This window comes from Protopterus annectens, chromosome 9.part0 (genome assembly GCF_019279795.1).
Source record: "Protopterus annectens isolate FY-2018-M chromosome 9.part0, PAN1.0, whole genome shotgun sequence".
Lineage (NCBI taxonomy): Eukaryota > Metazoa > Chordata > Ceratodontiformes > Protopteridae > Protopterus > Protopterus annectens.
The window spans coordinates 817056619-817079046 of record NC_056743.1 but is presented as its reverse complement, the minus strand read 5'-3'; the positions used below and the strand labels follow the sequence as shown (position 1 = coordinate 817079046).

General features: G+C 40.5%; 1 protein-coding gene across 1 annotated transcript in view; it reads right to left on the bottom strand.

Moving 5' to 3' along the window:
• LARP4 (La ribonucleoprotein 4) overlaps positions 1-22185 on the bottom strand; it is a gene marked incomplete in the record, with an annotated part of 1458174 nt that extends 1435989 nt beyond the window's left edge. Inside the window, 1 exon segment of the mRNA XM_044083476.1 lies at positions 21685-22185. Coding sequence (XP_043939411.1) covers positions 21685-21819 — 135 coding nt within the window.
• Positions 22186-22428: the final 243 nt, after the last annotated feature.

The following is a 22428-nucleotide window of genomic DNA, read 5'->3' as shown; positions in this document are numbered from 1 at the left end:
ATCAACGTGTTCAATAGACTTGAGATCCAGGATTTGTTTCCTTTTTTGGCACTAAAAAGAAATTAAAGTAAAACCCAGATCCTGTCTGGTCTGGTGGGACTGATTGGATGACTCTTAGCAGCTTTTCTATTTCTAAGGCTACCAATCCCCTCTGATTGGGTGGTACATCAGGGATTCGTTTGACGGGTCTGGGAATTAAATAGAATGGCATTTATAGCCTCTGGACATTATTCTCTGCACCCAAACATCGGTAGTAATAAGATGCCAGGCTGGTAGGTGCAGAGATAAACTACCCTCCCCCAGACTGCTTCCAGGGGAAAGGAATCCAGTCTCTGCTCAGGAGCGCTGGTAGGGTCTGCCAGAGAAAGAATCTCTCGCACCCTGGTTACGCAGACCCCCCATCTACCCCAAAAGGGGCACGTCTTCCATACAAGTTGCCCCCTCTGCCCCAGGGAGATTGTTTACCACAAGTGTCCCAAAAAGATCCTTTGGATTTCTTGAACCACATTTTTCCTCCCTTTTGGTTCCTAGAGTAGAACCTCTGGGGGTTGGAAAAGCATATCCCAACAGCAGACAAGTTCTTTCAGTCTCTCTCACTACGTGCAAGTGTCTCATACTTTGGGTCCAAAAAGTGCAGATTCGTCGACAGGTGCATCGACGAAGGAAGATTTAAAGGGGTCTGCGAAGTCACACAACGGCATCCAAGCGTTACATCTCATGACAATGCCTGATGCGGCAGCTCGAGCTGCCCCCTCGCTGGTGTGAGATATCAAACGCATCAAAGAGCTCGAGATGGATTCAAGGGTAGCCAACTGCAAGGAGACAGTGTCACGCACTTCATCGGGCAGTACCCTCAACAAAGAAAACGACATTTTGGAAATTAGGTCTCTTTGGAGGTGACTAAAGTGTGCCAGATAGCTCAGCGACTGGATGGCGAAGGTCGCTGAAGCATAGGCCCATGACCCTAGCCTGTCCATGGTCCAGAATTCCCTGTTTGGAGGATGGACAGTGGAACTATCTACTGCTTGTTCCCTCTTGGTGGCCGCCACCACAACAATAGAATCAACTGTCGACTGCTTGGACGAGTGGGGCTGGTCTTCAGGTGTAGATAAATTTTATCTGGCCTCTGGGGGACAGGTTCTACGTTGTCCGAGGCCTTCCAGGCACTCTACACAATGATCTCAACAAGGTAATCTGCCGGTGGAGGAAGTAGATGGCTAGGCACGGAAGGCCTGCACGAACACATTACTTAGACGAAGGGTTAGAAGACTTCCAGTCTCCCCACTGCTTGAGGATGTCGAAAATGTCTCCGAATTAGACTGCGTCTGGCAGAGACCGTGGGACCCTTCCCTCTCATCATGATCAGTGTCTTCGGTGATAGATTCAAGGTGCTTCCTCTTGCATAGTTTCTTCAAGGGTGGCTCCCCAGTGAGATCTGAAGAGTACTCCAGAGAAAGGGTTCCATTCAAAGGGCGGGGGGTCTTGCAACTCCCATGCCTGGGGTCCCAAAATAGAGGGGTGAGAGGTGCATGCTGGTGCATGGGGAAAGGTGCGTGCATGGGGGGGGGGTTCTGATACTAAATGTCATTGGTGCTGACTGCGAGCCTGCAGAGTCAAGGACCCACTCCATCACCTGGACAGCATTCCCACTCAAGAAGGGACGAGAGCCTGGAACCGGGGTCACACCCCGCCCAGAGGAGCCCACCTCCAAGTGAGAAGCTCCAAGAGGACTGGAAGCCGGAGCCGTGGACATAGATGGTACCAGTGAGAAAACAGGCGCCAGGCTAGGTACAGACGGTCCAAGCACTGCGTTGAGAGCATCGGCTCCACCAGTGCCGATGCAGCAAGGGTGGTCGGTGCTGACAGGGAAAAACTGCTGTCGGAGCAGAGACCGTATGCACCAGAGTGGGACATCGGTACAGAGATCTCCGGGGATCTGGGTAGAGGCCGGAGGAGAAAAAACAGGAAAGATGTAGTAAAAGATTCCGAGTCAAGAGGGATGGAAGATCTAGCTGGAATGGGCAAATCCCCTAGTTGCAATAAGCTGGTTCACAACCCGCACTAGATCCAATTCAGAAAAACTCCTACTGAATCTAAAGGAGGCTGCTGAAGGAGAATCATGTCTTTCTAGAAAGGGGCTAAACCTCTGCCCCAAAAAAGGGTCATAAGTTGGAGAGTATCTTGTCCTTGGCAGATATTAGAGTTTTGAAGCCAATGGAACCGAAGAAACTGTCGGCACCATGGCCAGGGATGGTGCCGAAGCAGGTAGTCATGGGAGCCAATATCTGATCCAAAGACTGCACCGAAGTCAGTGGTGCTGGAGGTTGAACCGAAATAGGGGCGATTATGGACGTCACCGAGGGAGAAGATACAGAGCCTGGTGCCAAAGAGTTCTGCACAGAGGGTGCCGGAAAAGCACAGAGAAGACTGTTCCATAACTGACAGAGATGCAGGAACAGAGTGACTCCGTTTTTCCTTCTTTTTTTTTTTTTTGGTCTTTGGAGGGGGTGAGACCTCAGACACAGATAGAGCCTTCAAAAAAGGTGTCTTGATTAACCCTTTTAAAATATGCTTATTTTTACTTTCTGCTAGTGTTAGATTACTAAAACTAGCACAAAATTTCACAGTCCGCTTTAATATGGTCCACGCCCAAACAGTAGACACATCGAGCATGTGTATCAGAGTTACGCATCTTACGTCCACACGTCACACAGTTTAAACCCCAACTTAGCTTTGTCTGACATAGTAAGGCAACAAGGCTATCCTATAGAAAAAGAAAATAAGGGGAGAGAATACTAACGATTGTATTTAAAAAAAAATAAGTGGTAAGGAAGAGCCTGTCAAAATGTGGGAGAGAGGGACAGTACCAATAATGGTAGAAATTGAAAAATTACCAAGGTAAAGGGTAAGGAACAGAATTAGGTTATAGGCAACACTGAGAAAGGGCTAAATTGGCTAAAAAATTTTGAAGAGAAACTATCTTAAAAATGACTTTTCTACTTGGCTTTGAGAGAGATGGCTAGCACATCTGACTAGGAACACGGCAAACGAGATCTGCAGTAACTAGGAGAGGGGCATTATGGGTAGGTCTTAACTGATGGTTGTTGGCTGGCTGAGCTTGGAAACAGCCATATCGGTTCAGAGGACAGAACCGAAGTTCTAATAGCAATTAATGAACAAAGACTTACAACATCAGACTATTCTCTATATTACACCCTCTACTATACACAACCTTAGGTTTATGCCCCAGCTTTTCCTTCATTTCTTTGTCAAAATGACTTTCCCCATATATTACTAACACATACGTTTTATGTTTCTGTATTACATTGTAATACCAGAACATTGGTGTCTAGCTTGGCCGTGTTGGTTCTATCAATATTTAGACTGCCTTTCAAAATGGGCTTAAATGTATTATTTCTTTTAAGCATAACTCGAGACTTAAGGGGTAGCCTCTATTTAGGAACATTCCAATTAATGTATAGATCTCTAAATGTTTCATCACTAATAATGAGCCTAGATAACCTGTCCATTTGGCCTTTTATTATACCCTTCCTCTGATGGTAGGGGTGGCAACTGTTGTAGTGCAGTAACATATTGGAATAAGTTTCCTTTCTGGGGATGCTACTGGCCAGGGCGCCCCCAACAATGTCCTTAGTCAACTCAATGTCTAAAAATTCTATCTTATCACAGTGCCATTTATATGTGAAATGTGTTACTCCACATGTGATGAACTTCGTAAAATACATCAACGGCACAACCACTTTCCTTGAGTTACCTATGAGAAAGTTTTACCCCTAGATGCTATAGTCAATCATATTAAGTCGTCATGTTTCACAATAAAATAACAGAGAGGCTGACTGCCCTTTTGTACTCAGGTCACTAGGGATGGATTCTCAGCAGAGAGCTTTTTTGAAGTAGAGTGTCCTTAAATGCCTTACTTGGCAAGCAGAGGTCTCAAAAGGAGGACATGGTAAAACAATGCTGCTACAGTATTTCTTGTAGGACAAGCTTTGAAGTCCTTTGAGAATCTTTACTACATCTCCAAATGCACCAGACAGCTTGGTCATCGCCTGTGTTCTAAGTGCACAACTCCACACTTTGGTCTGGCAAGAGATTAATGATCATAGTCTCTCACATAGTGTACTTGATTTTCAGCTTGGTTAAAAGCTATTTGTCATACTTTAAGGACAGTATCTGCACAGTGCGAGGACTTTGGACTCTACTTATGTGTACATAACTCACTGCTTCTGCATGCACAAAATCAATACTTTTATACATACAATATACACAATGTGTTATATGGTGTGTATTATGTGCGTAAAATTATACAATGTATAACACACATAGCAACTATTACATATCCCAGAGCAACTATTAAAATACTATTTCACATCAAAAACTTTAAAATGTTTGTGTATGCTAATAAGATAAAGGCAAAACAATTTGACAGATAATTTCTAATTGCAGTAATGCCATCCATAGTAGGCATTACAGGGGAAACAAACCCTGACAATGGGTGTCACACATTCTTGCTTACTTATATTGCCAAGCAAAACCCCCAAACACAAAGATAAAAAGAGGACACTCACTGTCTCATATGCATGGAATGCATGCCTTAAACTCCAAACCACCAACACCATGAATGTAAAGAGGTGCACAGCCTTGACAACTTATGGTAAATGTGCATTACCAAGAAGGGGGCGATATTCAACAATGATAGTGCCCTATTTTGCCTCCATGTCTCTACCACCACCTAGACCCATGTAATAAGGTCTCAGTTACTAAGCACACCTCCAATGAACCAGGCAAAATATGCAGCATATAGGAAACCTTTTACAGTCTCTAAAGGTCCAACACCAAGAATCACACTAACATGACCTCATAGAATTAAATTGAAGGAAAACAAAGATGAACATTTCATATGCAATATACAAACAAATATATACAAGAAATAAAATATCATCATACATGTGATGACTGATGCCCAAACACCACTATACCACAAAACAGCTAACAGCTACCAATGACAAGCACATTACAGGTTTACCTTTGCAGTCTCTTGGAAAGCATGCAGTACCTGCTGCTCTTCTACGGTCCCTGTAGAAAACTTCAATAAAGTCTATTTAAATTTGAAGTAGCAATGTCCAATCCAGAATATTAAGGGGACAAGTATTTACTCATCATTCTCTACAAAATCACAGGCTTACCAAATAAATTGTCCCAACAAAGCAAAGTAGTATCAGTCCTGGTTCAGTACTCCTCAGTGGTTATTCTAATTTCAAAACAAAATTAAACTACAACCCTTTAAACCAAGATGGTACAATACAGACTAATTTTTAACACTTGTTGCTTGCTGTCAAAAGTTTCAATCTGCTAATAAAAAAGCAACCTCCACATCTATAATGAAACACAAAACTTCCAACATTACTTACATCTATGAAAATATTAATCTCCAGACACCTTACATATCTGAAGCAAAGATATCATAGCTGTAATGCTGGTTTGTTTTTTCCCCCCATAAAACCAGACTAACTGGGCAAGATATACTAACTTCTGAGCATACTTTTTTTCCCTTTTAAACATCACAAAAAAACGACTTAAGCTATTCTGCTAGGCTTCAAGCACCTACACTTGCAGCAAGTACAGGCATTTTAACATTATGTTCTTCTACAGTGCTCTTTTCCATCATCACAAGATCTGCAGAAAAGCGATGGTCACAAAGAGCCTCAGTCTGCTTTTCCACAGCTGGGACACAGGACCCTAACGAGGACTTAAATTTGCTGTTGGCAAGCTAGCTATTCCTTTGCATTACCCCAGCCATCTGCAATACAGTCACAAGCCACGCAACAATCAGAACCAGTTGCATAATACCCAAAAATTAACCAGTTTTCCTTAAATTTGATCCACAGATATTGGGTTTTCAGTATGCCCCCCCCCCCCACCACGACTTCTTATGAGACCACGTTACTGCTAAATTCATAGTTACACCAGCTTCAGAAACCTTAGCGTCAACAACCTAAAAGCACCATACTGTAAAACCATCTAATTTTTTAAACAAATTAGTTTTTAAATCAATTTTCTGGGTGTATTCTAACTAAAGCCATTCTTCAACTCCTCTTTGCTTTTAGTTAAGTATAACAAACACATGGGTCATTCTTGTTACCTTGTGTTCTTGTTGACACAAACATCTTTTTCACTGGATATGTAGCAACTCCTACTATCTGGTTCAAGCTAACTCAAGCTCTCTATACTCAGGCACTGCTTAACTGCTGCAGTGTCCAATTACCTTCCCAACATAAAACAGCACAGCGAGTAAATTTCAAAACCAAAAGCAATGAAAATGAAATTCTTCAGACTTCAAACCAAGTTGATATCAAAAACCTAGACATACATACCAAATGAAAAGATGCTCAAATTGCATTGTGCAGAGAGGAAATTCTGAGCTCTCGATCTTCACAAAAAATGAGAAGCCAATGTGCTTAGAGTATATAGAGCTGCCTGTACAACACACTGCTGGTCTGAACCTACCCTAATCCCCAATATCCCAGAGAGAAAAAGAGTGTTACTACCCATAGCAGTTGAAAAAGTCGGTCAAAAATAGTTGCATATAAGATGGCTTTACTTCAAACCCAACATAAAAAATAGCGATTCATGTATCACTTGTCTCAAAAAATAATGCTTCTGGAAATGTTAGTTATCCTTTGATATGAACATGTATTGACAGTACATCATAAACAAGGGCATCTTGACAAGAAACCACAATTTCAACATTGCCATAATGTATAATAAAACAACAAGCAAAGGATATACCTTTGATTGCATTGCAAATTTGGCCAAATAGTCAGTGTCCAACAGTAATTCAGTAAGTGATTACTTGCACACTTTTTGTAATTTATAAACACGCTTCCAAGTCATGCTCTACTTTTAAAAATCGCCTGTAAGAAAACTAAAAATGCTTACCATTCAAAGAAAAGGCAATTGCTGGTTCAGAGCCATACAGCAAAGGAGCCCCTACTACAATCCAAGTGACCAAAAGTCAATTAGCATCTCTAGAGGTGGCAGACTCTGGCAAAGGGAGTGAGGAGAAGAGATGAAGCAGATATCATGGCACAACCATTACTGGGGAAGATGGCAACCCAGTCTGCTGCAACTTCCGATCCCGCTGAGGATGGCGGAAACAGCATTAGTTCTCCAATGGGCAGCAGCCTCTTGCAGAAGACATGCATAAGATTGCTCCACCTGCCAGCTAGAATGGGTGTATTTTACAGCACTTGTATACTACGTCACCAACTGAGTGGGAATTAAGGCTTGTACAAAAACCCCTGATGGCGGCTATATGGCAGACTCACAGCCAGCCCATGCCCCCACTGAAAGGGGGGGGGGTGAAATGGACCAATTGGGTGTGGGGTGGGGAGGGACAATGAGCAATAGTAGATACACAAATGGATTTTATAAAATTACTGGCCACATCCTTATTGCCAATAAATGACTCCATATCTACCAGATACTCCTACATGCCTGACAAATAATCCCCTCTGGAACAAATTATGCTTAGAATGAAAGTCTACCACAGATTAAAACCGATGAAAGATATGGATAGAGCCAGAAACACTATCTACCAAAGTCTAGAAAAAATAAAAAAACGAACACAGAAATTAATTCTGAACTACGGCCAAACAATTACCAGCCACATAGAAATAAATTAAGGCTTCTTGCAAGAACACAATAGAAGCAGCACATCTCAGTCGCACCTCAATGGGGGCATCACAACTCACTTGGAGTGCCCCCTTTGTCTCAACTCTTCAACAGCAGAGAAATAAATACTTTGCAACAATCACTGGCAAAGTAATACCTACACAACCCAAAACATCTCTAGAAAAAAAAAAAAAAAAAACAATTTTCCTTTTCCACTGTCAGGATAGCAAAGGTTAAAAAAAAATCATAAACCACCAACCAAAGGTTAAAAAAATCATAAACAACCAACCAAACAAATAGCTCAGCTTTTATGAACCAGCTTCCACTAGCATTCTAACAATACACATCATAACACATGCCCAATTAACTGACGCTGCTCAGAGCTTGGTGAAGTGCACCTGAATTGAAATCCAAGGTATCCACTGCAAACAACTGAAAAGTAAGTACTTAAAGCATGCATTGCACTGTAATAATTATTTGAACTGCTGCTTCATTTTTTGCCGAATGTGTCTGCATATTTTTCTGCACTTTAAAATTCTGTACTACTGCCTTATATAACAGACTAGATTTGCTCTTTCTAAACCGTTTTGGTATCACTGTGCTCTAAACCAGACGTCTTACATTAAGAGGGCCTCTCTGCACCCTTGTAGCAGAAGTGTGTAGCTCAGGTCCCATCGGAGATGGGGATTGCTGGAGAAAGGCTCAATTTGGGGCTTCTTTCCCATTGGCAGTTTGTCTTAAAACTGTTTAATTTTTGCCTGCATTTAAACCTCACCTTTGTGCATTGTTGCCCATCACATGACAGGAGTTAGCACTGCCCTGTAGTAGCTGCAAATGCCTGGAAACTTGCATTTTCCCCAGACGTCTGTCAGTACACCTCTCCCCCGCACCCAAGTCCCCTGTTGCTCTTCAGGCAACTCAAGTGCACACTAAACAGCATCACCACAGCACTTCACCCTTAACTGTCAACAGAATAAGCCCCTCTGTTATTCCTACATCATAAAGTGATCTAACCTACCCACTTCCCCAACAGTACTATGGTATAAACCTGCCATTATGAATATTCACTTTTCCACCATTTCTCTGGCCAGTCTGATTCACTTAAGCATCCTGAAGCAATGTAGTAAATTGCCTCATATACTGGTAGCCACAGTCAAACAAATACAGTTATTTGAGAGATATACTTACACCATCAACTTGAAAACCATCTTCTTGCATACCAAAATACAAACAGGTTGTCAGCTCACTCACCTCACCTCTCATACAAGTTCAGAATACAACACAAACCCACATATGCAAAGGTACTCACCAGAAGCCTACCAAAAAATAAGAGTGCAAATTATCTGCACATACCTCAACATGTACATATAGAGATCAGTGTCTCACCAAATAAGCCCCCAAGTCAAAACACCTCAAAACCTCATGTCTTGGTCAGAGGAGACTCCTTAGCGAGACACAGATGTCACCCTCACCAGGATGGACAAAATGAAGATCATGGTCATCTGCTTACCAGGTGTCAGGATCTGTCAGATCACCCATGCACTCAGGTCACTCAAGTACTGTTATGACTGTCGCACTCCATGTTGGGGTAAATGACTTTAGACATACCTCCATGAACAATATTTTACATTTGTTACACAGGGGGTGTCTGAGCCGAAAAGGCCCTTTTTCAGAGGCCCGGGGAGAAAAGCTCCACATAGAAAAATTACAGATACATTCAGTTATTTAGACATGATCATTACACACACAAATTACAAAAAGACATGTTTATACAGTGATATGCAACACAAACAGTTACAGTGAAGAGAACAAAAAAAATTAATTTAAGAATAAAGGTAGTTAATAGATTTGTGGTGTACAGCTGAAATTTGGAACATAGGTAGAATACACATAGTACACAGGTACAGTACATACATTGTAGATTATCCAGTGTTTGTAAGCAAGACTGAAAACTATTATCAAGTACTCTAGGTTTAGTATGTGTACCTTATCCGCTTTCACTAGCCTGGGGAGCAATCATGGCACTGCCAACTTTGCTTAAGATGTTGCCTGATGAGGTCTTTAAAAGGAGGCTTTGGACAATGTGTTTTGAATGCTGGATGGACAGAGTTCCACTTTTTGCCACTGAACTACTATATAGTGCATCATATAGAAGCTGGGAGCGAGCAATGGCTGATCTTGTGTTGTTGGTAAGAAATGGTTCGATACAGTAGAGTGATCCCAGTTTGGCATGTACTTCTTTTAATAGTCAAATTGAGGTGACTACCAAATTATAGGTGGGAGTCTATGGTTATTCCCAATAGCTTAGCCTGGGCCACTGGAGTGATTGGAGTAACATTTGTGAAGTATAGTGAATTGAATGTTATCAGTGTTAGTTAGAACTGGTTATAATCATAAGCAGAGTTTTCTTTGGATTGAGGATAAGTTGGGCTTTGGTAAGGTAGTTTTCAACGTCAGAGAATGCTAGTTGAGTTGTTTGCAGGAGGGTGGGAATGTTTTGTGCAGCACAGATTAAGGTAGTGTCATCTGCATACTGAATGATAGATGTATGCTGTGTGGAGGTATGGAGGTCATTTGTGAAGATTGTGACTAGTAGTAGTCCTAAGACAGAACCCTGTAGGACTCTGCTTTGGGCAGCTAAGGAGATAGAGAATTTTCCCATTTCACAGCTTGGTCCCTGTCAGTTAAGTAGCTTTGGAACCAAGTAAAAGTGGAATTTGATAGGTGATATTGGTTTAGTTTGTTTAGCAGGATTTGGTGCAAGACTGTGTCAAATGCTTTGGACATATCCAAAGAGAGTTGACACCTGCAGGACTTAGTTTACTGTGTCTGTGAAGCAGAGGAGGGCTGTAGTGGTACTATGGGCAGGTCTGAAACCGTGCTGAGTAGGTGACAAGATGTTGCTGTCTAGGAGATATTTTAGCACCTGGGTATGGATGCAATTTTCTAGGATTTTGGCCAGTGGGGAGAGTAAAGCAATGGGTCTGTAGTTATTAAGTTCAGTGGAGATCCCACCTTTATTTATGGGTGCAACATAGGATATTTTCCAGAGTTTGGGCACATAGTTTTCATCAACTGATTTGTTTATGAGAGTGGAGATTGGGATAGCAACAGCATCTGTTGTGAGTTTCAAGAAATAGCTGGGGACTAGGTCGGCTGATGTTGATGAGGTTTTTAGTTTGGAGAGCTTGCTTTTGATCGAAGTGGTGGAAAGTGCTTTGAGGGTAAAGCTTTTATTAGCGTTACTTGAGTTTTGGGGGGGGGGAGATAGTGAGGAAGGAACTGTCCTGTGAATATAGAACCGAGTTCACAAAATGGGAGATGAATTGCACTTCAACGGGAACTCTGGTGTCAGGGGTGGTTGGTTTGGGTAGTAGCCTTTTGGGTGGGTTTTAGTAGCTTGACAATTTTCCAAATTTTTTGTGGGTTGTGTTGGTAGTTTGTAATGTCATGTAGTAGGATATTTTGTCCAACCCAATGCATTTTTTGCACGGTTGCGCAGTTCATGGTACTTACTTAGGCTTTGTGTTACTTTGGGGTTTTTTTGATAGTAAAGCCAGGCAGCGTCTCTGGACTTGAGGATTTGTTTGATTTCTTTACTGAGCCAGGGGTTTGTAAAGATTCTAAGCTTGATTTTACGCAATGCAGCGACAGTGTCTAGGTGTTGTAGAATTGTTTTGTTTAAATTTCCAACAGCCTTGTCAAGTGGGAGGGTTTTTAGGAGGGTCAAGTCACAGTAGCAGAGTAAAGTAGAGAACCTCAGGAGAGAATTTTTGTGTTTCTAGTGAATATATAGTTAGTGCTTTTGCATACGCTTGTTCTACTACGTACAAGGTATATTATGTTGTGGTCACTTAAGATGTCTGGGAGACTGCCTGCGTGAGGGTACAATGTGGGGATGTTAGGACCCAGTCAAGGATGGATTCCCTTTTAGATTTTTTATCACATCTAGTTGGAATTTGGACTAGCTGCTGGTAGCCATGGATTACTTGGTGGTTCTGATATGCAGGTGAACCAATCTAGGTTGAAATCCCCCAGAATAAGGGTTTCTTGCAAGTATGCAGAAGATCACCAACATAAGAAATCTTCAAGACTAGTAGGTGCATTACCTGGTGAAATATAGATCACAATTGTGGGGATGACCTTTTTATGGTGAAGTTGTGAGAAAAGTATGTCCCACTTATTGGGGGGAGGAGTTTGGTAATTGATGTACAATTAAGTTGGACTTTTACAGTAAGGCAGTTCCACCCCCTTTACGAAGTGGTCTGTCTTGTCTAATGATATTGTAGCCGATAGGCAGAACTTCTGAATTAGCTATGTTTTTATTTAGCCAGGTTTCTGTTAAAGCAACTATGTCTGGGGAGTAGTGTGCTATTGAGACCTGGAGTTCAGGTATTTTATTTTTGATACTTCTAATAATATTTAGCATTAAAAGATGGTTGGTTTTGCTGTTGATTTGCCCAGGATGAAGATAGTGGTGGTATGTTCTGACATTTCTGTTGGACAAGATGGATTTGGGCTGGGTTGGGGTGGATATTCCCACTTATGGTGAGCCTGCTGTTAAAATGGCGATACAGATGTTGGAATTTGGTGACGAGTGTGAGAAAGTATTGTGTTTTTTTTGGAATAGGAATGAGAGCATATGTGTTTGAATTGGTCTGTTATGTAGTTCTTGAACAATTGTGGGCATATATTATAATAATGTGTGGTGTCTGTATATAACAGTGCATAATGTAGTGTTGTGCTACTAAGTTTAGGGATATTGCTAGAGTGATAACTTGTGGTATTATAAAGAATTATGAGAAGACAGACTAGACTTAAATTATGTGATAGTCATGGTTATAAAGCTCAAGTCTGTTCTGGGGGGGGGGGGTCTGGATAGGAATTATAGAGCTGCACTATATGTAGATGGGTGAGTAGTGTGGGCAATGTAAATAATGCCTAGGGGGAATGAATGTGGTTGGGAGTATTTTGTGGTGGAGCAACTTGGTGATATAATGTAAATTGACTAGAGGAGCTGTGATTGGTGGGGGTGAGCTGTGGGTGCGAATGTGATTACTATAAATGTGGAGGTAGGGGCGGGCAGGGGAGTGGAGAGAGCCCGAGCGGTAGCAAGTGAATGGAGTGGGGCAGAGCCCACCAAGACTTGAGTAAAAAGTATTACTTTACAAATATGAAAACTTTTAAACAAATTCTTGAGTTCTAATGCCTTACCAGCAAGCAGAATGCAACTGCTAAAGCGCACCTGTGTCCTCGTGGGAGACAGGAAATTTAAAGATGGCTCCATGCTCAGCCGGATTCTAATACAGGACTTAGTATTGGGAGAGGGATATAGCACAAGGGGTGTAAACCAGGTGGAATGCAAAGAAACCAGAGAGGCAATCAGTGGAGGCCTCAGAGGGGGCAAGTAATGTGTGTAAACCAGGTGGAATGCAAAGAAACCAGAGAGGCAATCAGTGGAAATTTATCAGTGAAGGCCTCAGAGGGGGCAAGTAATAATTCAAACTACCTGTAAAAAGTGAAGGAGAGTAGAGAAGAGACAGCAAAGTTCATTAAGGTTGGGAGTGTCTTCACACTGACTTGCTTATTAGTAGCCAGTTTGTGCACATATTAGAATAGGGAGATACATTAGAAATGAAGGGAAATGTATAGAGATGCAAACAGGTGGGTCTCCAAGTGATGCAAACTAAGACAGAAAGCATGGAGAAGGCTGCTTGATGGTTAATTTAGTCACAGGATCTGAATTAAATGTACACTGTCTATCGGACAGGTAGGATTACTGCACTAGCTGGGGGAGACACAAGACTACAACAGTCAGTTTTATTAGTATGCCGAGAACTACCTAAGAAATACTACTAATGTTATAGCTTCACACTCATACACATACAGGTAGAATGCCTGGGTGGACAGACCCTGATCTTGAGGCTCAAAATGTATATCCTTGTTTAATTTTGCAGTACTGATTCCTTCGGATACTGTATGGCTGGGATGGTAGCTGCAGACTGTAGATTTGCTTGAGTGTGCTCAGCAAGCAGAATGCAATTGCTGAAGAGCACTTGTGCCCTGGTGGGAGACTAGAAATTTAAAAGAGGATTAAAGATTTAAATAAGGAGAGAGAGAGAGTCATGACTGCACTCTCAGACTGTGCCAAGGCAGGTATGACCTTAGCCCTATGGCAGCATTCTACCTTCGCCCAGGATGATACCAAAAATGATAGACTCAAACAACTGGCATAGCTTCTGGTGCCAGTCCAGAGGAAATCCAGTATTTGTCCGCTTGGAGACACTATCAACAGGCCACGCTGCTTTGCCAGAGATGGTCTGCACCAGTCTCCCGTAGGCTTTTGAATATTGTTTAAGAGGTTTACCTAATCCGTGGTGCCTTTTTAGGCAATGTCAAAAAGAATTTCCGACATACCAAAATCCACTCGAAACAAACTCAATGTTCTGCTGCTTAATGCTATGAGTCTAAACACAAAACTGCACTCGCTGAAGCACTCCTCACCTTGAAAGGCATTGAGGTCTGTGCAGTTACAAACATGGTTCAAGGCCAGCAACACAGCTGTGCAAGGCTGTAATGCCTTCAACACATTCAGACCTCAGAATGAGCGTTTAAGAATCAAAGATGGAAATGTATCAACCTTCATTAAAGCCAAGTACACCTAGAGACTGGTAAAAAAAAAAAAAAAAAAAAAACACTCTCCCACTATTCCATGCCCAACTATAGGCACAACACCCTACCACATCACTGGTAGCTATAGATACCTCTGCATAAACAAAAAAAAAAAAAGAAGAAAGCACTATGCCTACCTGAACTTATTTTTCCCCCAACAGATGTTTGTTTTTCAATTGAATTGTACAGGTTCTAGATATTATAGGTTCATTGATGACCTGATTTTTTTATGTGAAGGTGAAGATTGGATAGAAAATTTACACTGGCATTACAACACAACAGATTTCGGTTAAAATTTGAAGGATAAAATGTTTCTTTTTTAGATGTGGTGGTGGATATTAGTGAGGGAAAAAAACAGAACATCGGTACATCGAAAATTTGAAAGTGGAAATCAGTATTTACAAGCACAGAGTTGCCAACCACCGCATACTCTCCAAGCTATACTATATGGAGAGTTTATACGTTTGTATAGACTATGTAGGAATGATGCAGATTCTACAGTAGACAAATTATAGCAATGAATTGTTGGAAAAATGCTGGGATAGGTTTATAAGGGAATATACAGATGAGAAATTTAAGAAGGGAAGAAGGTATAGATATAATGTTAAATCTATATACAATAAAAAAAGGAATATTTAGTCATGACATATAGTCATTTTAGTCCAAACAGTGGACACTTAAAATTTTACTGAGAATATGTGACATCCCTGAAAGTTTTTCATTGAGCAAATCCAGGAAAGGATGGATTTTGTAGTTAGGGAAAAGTTTGTCACTCCCCCTATGAATTTTACAAGATCCCCAATACACTACAGAACTATACATTGTGAGAAATGCAAAGCTTACAAATGCATACGTTTTAATAGAATAAAAGGTATTAATTTCAGTGTAAAAGGCCAGGGTGCGATACAGAAAGCATTTATGCCCTTGTAACAGATTTTATTTTGGCGAGAGAAAGTGACCCCTTAAAGTGAGGTTAATGAAATATAAAAGATGCTGTTAGGAATAAAAAGAAAGTTATATAGCTGAACATTTCAATAGGGTACACGCAGGGGGGGGGGGGTCTGCAGGTTTAAAAAAGCACTGTGTTATATAGCTGAACATTTCAATAGGGTACACGGGGGGGGGGGGTCTGCAGGTTTAAAAAGCAGTGTGTTAGGGAAAAAAAAATGTTTTTCAGTATGACAATGTAGATATTAAAAACAAATTACTTATGGAATCTGTATACATTTTAAAGAATGATACTTTAACCCCGAAAGGATTAAATTTAGAATGTAATTGGAATTTTTTTCTTTGATGATTTTATTGGAATGTTTAACAAGTACATGTATACAAGGAGCAGATGTTTTTCGGAAATGTTTTACTCCTTAAAGGCTTTCTGTCAAGACATTAGAGAAGAATAAAGTGTTTTGGATACTGGCTGGTAATTTTGCTGTTTGTTGCTTCCAGTGTTGGTGGCAAATTAAAGCTAACCTGTCCTACTTGAAGTTCTTAATATGGAAAACCAGTTTTACTTGCTGCTCTGACATCTGCAAGAAGGGATCCAAGATGCAAGCTGCTATGGCAAGTCAACCCTACCTCATTTTCCATAGGGACAAGGTCTATTCAAAAACCAATACTACTTTTGTTCCTAAAGTGGCATCAAGAGTTTATATCAAACTACCCACCTCCCAGTTCTCTCTCCTGAACCTGAAAATGATGGAGAAAAGATGCTCCATAACTAGGATGGCCAAAGAGAATTCAGGTACTACTTTGAAATAGCTAATCTTTCAGATCAATAGTTAACTTCTTGTCAGGGTAAGAAGAAAGGACAATGAGTGTCAAAATAAACTACTTCAAAATGGTTGTCTGCAGCTATTACCTTTTGTTAAACTTGCTACATCAAAAACTATTTGTGGTAGGGTCTACACCAATTCTACCTGGGTCTTTGCTTCATCTACAACTTTTTGGAAAGGGCTGCATTTTAGAAGACACTACTTGGTCCTGCGTACATACTTTTACAAAGCACTACAAGTTAAACTCCTTCTCTAGATCCAGATCAGACTTTGCAAGGATCAATCTCTAGGGGCTACTTCACTCCTTCTACCTCCCAAGTGCAATAAACTAGATTAATCTACCCCTATAGTTAAGGTTACTACAGCAGTGACTAATATGATGAACAAAGTACAGTTGCGCACATAAAATTACAAAACAGCAGATGTTCAAAACAAATCACTGCTGCGTCAACAGCTCCCGACACCCCATTCTCTTTGGTATGTTTGTGCAGGACCTGGTTATCTTTTGTTCTTCCTGGCATAATCCTTTCAAAACTAATCCTCTCTCTGTTGGCAAGAAAGATCTTTAGGGCTTGACACCCAACCTCGTTTTACTGAGCTCAGCTTGAGCTGACTGACAGTTTAAGTGTGTGGAAGACACCTTGAAGCTCAGCTTAGGTGTGTGGAAGATAACTTGAAGCTTTGGAAGCTGTCTGGCTGTCATATCCTTGGCAGGACATAACCAATATAGCCGAGATCACTACAGTAGTGATAATTCAAACTGTTATGGTTAATTTACTTTCACATCACATCACTGCACCCATTCAAGAAAATTTGATTCTAAACGGTAATCTGACCACTCTTACAGTCCAGTCAACTTGCAGTTCACCTACACTGTCCAGTGTGTCAAAAACATCCAAGTTCTTCTACTACCTACAAACAAAATCACCTTACCCAATGTAAAGTCTACTCCTGTAGCATTCCACTATAAACCAAAATGCCAAAAGTTCCACACCCCACCAAATAGTGTTAACAGATTCAGTAAATACTCAGCTATCTTCCATCATAATCTCTGTAAAAAAAACATAGCAGTATACAAAATAAAAGTGAAAAGTACAATGTACCAACTCATAAATCAGCATTTTATGACTGACTTGTGTTACTCATGTTCCAGCATTTATGTACCAGGTATTCCATTTCCAGTATTCCACTACCCACACTTTTCTTAATTTACAATAAACTGCAAACCAGTTCCCCAGGAAAACCATGCTGCAACAGTAAACAAAAATCTGGGCAGACTCTGAACAAATGTGCCCCTGACTATAACCATTTGAAAAATCGAAAATTAATCTCAAGCCAAATCACAACCTATGTTAAAGCAGTCATTGCAACAAACTACTGAAAACTCTCTCAATACAAAGTTTAAGGGGGAAACAAAAAAAAAATTTTTACAAATAAGGATTAAGGCCACTTTACAAATACCTTCAGGTAACACGTGAACTGAATAAAATGGTAAGCACATATGACAAAGCAGTGCAACACCACCACAGAAAATTTTATTTAAGCTGTATACCTCCCATCATCTACATTTTACACTGCGTGTACATTTTACTAAATATACAACCTTGCTGTGCGTTCTGGGGGTAGAGGATTCTTCCCTCTGGCACAGTGGTGATGATGCATCAATTTAGATGAAAAACAGAGTGACAGATTAACCCATGAAGAAGCTGGATGTTGGCTGGGGTTCGTGACAATAAAGAAAACCCCAAGACCAAACCAAAAAACCCACAGGAAATTTAAACCAAACAATTTTAGGAACAACTTTTAGCTTTATATTTAATACTTATACCTACCAGAGATCACACCACATTCATTACTTAAGACGTAGGGCAAGAATACCCACTTTACCAGGTAAGCATTCTTTTCATGCTGAGGCACTGAAAACCTCATTAGTCTATTAATTTTGTAGGGTTGCAGGTGAAACCTAGAGGAAAAAAACACTTGCATATAGTTTCTTATTTCTTTCGTTCAAAAACTGATAACTTTAGCCATCGCTTCCTCACCGACATATGCACCAAGCTCAAGTACAACTAACCTGCAATTGCAACAATTAGCTTTTTCAAAACCAAAAAAATAACAGAAGAATATTTATAGTATTTTCTGAGCCACAGATCATACTCAAACACTTAAGGTTTTTTTAATTTTTACTTATTTATCATTTGTTGACCGGGAAAGTCCGACTAGGTTCCACAAAGCCTGTTTTCAGCGGAGGCCCGGGAAGAAATACTCCAGCAGTTTTCATCTTAAATACCCCCCAACCTTTCCAACATCTACTGGCACACTAACTCAATTACAATTTGCTTATAAATTGACCAAACTCTCACCCCCCCCCCAAAATAAAAAATATGCCTCACTTTCATAAGAGTATGCACTTTGATAATCTTCTCCTCGGTACACTACTGCACCACGAAAAACCCTAAACAAGATGATATAATTAACTGAAATTTGATCACTATATCCTACCATAAGGGAAAACAAGCACCATCTCTGCTTCAAATTCCACCATCAACGAGCTCAAGCACAGCACATGCTCATTAAGAACAAATTGCTTAACATTACTTTGTTTCCCTTTCACACCAGCTGGCCCTAAACGCGGTTAACCTCATTGTAATCTTTTGCTCAAGCCTTATAACCTTTGGAATCCCCATTCTCCACACACTGGGGAAACTTCATTAAACTATATTCCCTCAGTTTCTTCTAATACATCAGCAGCTCTATATAGTCTTGCTACACTCATTTACATTTGTAATGTGCTTAATTACTGAAAAGTTTATCATAAAATATTTAAATAATCTTACGTATTTACTATTATTGTCTACATTACCTTAATGCATCCAAAAGCACTTTCCTTCAAGTCCATTAATCCATTTCAACAAAGCAGGTAACTTAAAATTAGTATTCTTAACAACCAAAACCTTTTAAAGGTATTTCAGCAAAACCAACTAAAAATATGGTCACTGCAGGGGTGCCACAAGCTCTACTAGATATTTAACATACACTGGTGTCACAAAAAACTACTACCTATTTAATGGTTAATTCTACTGGATTTCTTACTAGATTATGCAGCAAAGGGGGGTGAAACTTAAAATCAGACCAGGAAAAGGGATCCTGAAATACCAATTTCTGATATCAGCACACTGCTACCAAGTCAATCTTAATGAAATGATGTTGACACATGAAAAAGTGAGAGAGTTCAGAAAAAATTATTCAAGTCAAAAAGTCAGAGGCAAGGTCTTACTATTGAGTATAGCATTCTTATTTGGTAATCTGAAGAGGGCACAAGCATTTAAACAAGACAGACTATATTAAGAAAACAAGCAAAAAAAAAAAAAAAACTTTAAAAGAATAGACTTAAGAAATAAAGGTTGCTTGAGCTGCAGAACAGAGAAAGTGAACAATCTGAGCCGAAGATACTGAAAACTACAAAAGAAAAGTGTGAATCAGATAACAAATGAGAGAATGTGTGCATTTTTTCTCCCTTCTTTAAACTAAAGGGTTATAGACTCAATGAACGACCAACTATAGTCCAACTTTGCTAGAGATTTTTTGATGCAACATGGATAAAATATATCTTTGAAAGCTAAGACTTCACAAATGTTTTAACTTCCCATTTAAAAAAACAGCAAAATGAAAACATATAACTGAGAAATTAAAATACTGCAAAAAGCAGTGCTTAAAAAGATAAGTAAAATAAAGACTGCTACCTGTGTATATATGCGCACTAAACACATAACTACAACAAAATTAAAAACTCATTTAAACAAAACATTGACTCAACAATTGCACTTTATGAGATTAGATATACTTGCACAAAGTCCACTGGAAACTCATCACTTTAAGGAGACTATTTTTGAACCAAGTAATGCCACCTTCAGGTGTGGTTCCAATACTTAGGATCTTCACTAGAAAGTACAAAAAAACACTGCTTTGTACCAACAAAACGAACAGGACTTGGGGGGGGGGGGGCTCTGTGCCCATGGGCTGAAGCATAAAAAAAAATAACTAATGACAGAACAAATCAGCACTTGTTACTTGTCTCACATTTATTCTCCCAAACAATTCAAGTTTTGTGGTGAGACCCTATTTTTTTCAATTTATATAAAATACTACACAAAGATAATTAATATCAAACAATCTACATTGATAATTGTTCTACTTCACTGGAAACGCATCTTGAATTTCCTGGAGAAAACACGCAAAAAACGTTCTCTATGGAACCAGATAACAAAACTTCATATCATGGCTTATACAACTACCAAACCGTTCCTTATAGTATCCAAGAAACCTGCATCTCAGGTATAGCAATAATATCCAAGCATCTAATTTATCCAACATCTAGATTAAAGTATCACAATCAGGTTAACAGTAACCATCAGTGCTTAGTGTTTAAAAATGTTGCCTCAGGAATCTCTCAAGAGAATTCATGAACATAGAGCATTTCTCATTAAAACTCGGAACGTTTGAGAACATGCTAAACACCTGCAACGCACATTAAGGCAACAATCGGATGGTTTGAAAGCTTGTAAACCAAAACTACGAATGCAAGTGATTTCAAAACAAATTTTACGTCTACGACGCAGTCCATTTCGACTAATTGTCTCCTTATATTCGTTATAGATATAATCATTGTGCATTCCACTTCAGAATAAAAAATATATATTGTACAAAACACGTGATACACGTTAAATATCCCATTGAGTCTATACTTCATTTACGTTTTGTGACTCTTCTCTCCGTTATACGCACGTGACGTGGAGATGTACACAAACCTTCTATACCCAAGAGCATCTTATTACACACATCAAATGCATACACTTGTCTATGCGTTTATATCTCTAATTATCGGAACAAACGCACAAAATGCATATTTGTATGTATTACATTAAGTGTGCATCACACACTGGCATGCACTTAACGCAGCACTGGTCGCTCATACATATACATTGGTCAACTGTCAACACCGGTCACTCGCCGGTGCCAATAAGTCTAACTACAGTATTACCATTACACTGCAACACTTACCATATACAACTCCTGACACCCGGTTGTACAAATGTTTTATACCTGGGCTAGGCTAAAGAAAGCTAGAAAGATAAAGTTAGCAACTTTATTCTTTTAAATTACATAACGAAATGAAGTAGCACTGGCAGCCATGCAATGCACACTGGATTGCTGACAACACTGTTGCGTAAACAAAAGCAACACGTTACAGAACCTGTTGGTACAACCCCTGCGATCCATCCACTTTGTTACTGCCCCCTTCAGCCACACCACCTTGTGGCATAGATCTCGTGCATCTCCTCCCCTTCGCTACCGGCCAGTTTCTTGAGAATGACAGGCCCCGAATGCATAACACAACCTGAATCACTCACAGCTTCCTCCAAGGACAAACAGTATAAAGGCCCACTACATCGGGTTCCTTAAAAACCAAAATTCCACTCTTCAACTTCTCCGTCCAAGAAACAGCAACATCACAATTTTAACTGGGCCATCCTACTCCACTCACCATGCTGCTGCAGGTGTCGTTACTACCGCCTCCTCTGTAAGGACTTTCTCTGTCAGTTGTCGGGGGACCAAGAGCGCCCGCCACCACCGCCGCTACAACCCCACCTAGATCGCCACCGCCTTGCTCCGAACTCATCGACCGCAAACGCACTCCGTCGCAGCTGCCGCCGCTCTCCACAGACCTTCGATCGCGCACGGCTGCCTCCTCGTTTTCCTGCGCGCGGTCGAAGAGGAGGGGGAGGGGGCGCTGCTTAAGCTGATGTGTTAAAAAGGCAGGAATTCCTGAAACCGGCGCGCAAAACTTAAAAACAAATGGCGAAAATAAGGCCAAATGGGCACGCACTGTACAGACTTGCTGTTACTGCTTTCTAATGTTGTCAAAGTATTCTTTTCCACAGCAAGTCAGACTACTACAACCGAGGAGCCATCAGACAGTCAATCAGCACGAGTCCGACCTCTGGCCACCCCCTCCTCCCTCCCTACCTCTCCCGACCGGCAAAGCTTACTGCAACTGAGCAGATAAATCGCGCAACATTACACGGAAACCGCGTAGGGTCAAACTTGTATTAACTGTGTTTGACTATCAGGAGTGCTGGGATAGGTTGACGTATCTGTTTACGTTATGTTTTTCGGAGAAGATATGCGGTGGTATGTAGTATGAAAAAAAGTTTAAAGTTTTGTATGGTGCAGAGATTATTCTGAAAATTGTTTTTAAACAAAATAAATAAATATATTGGTGCCAGCA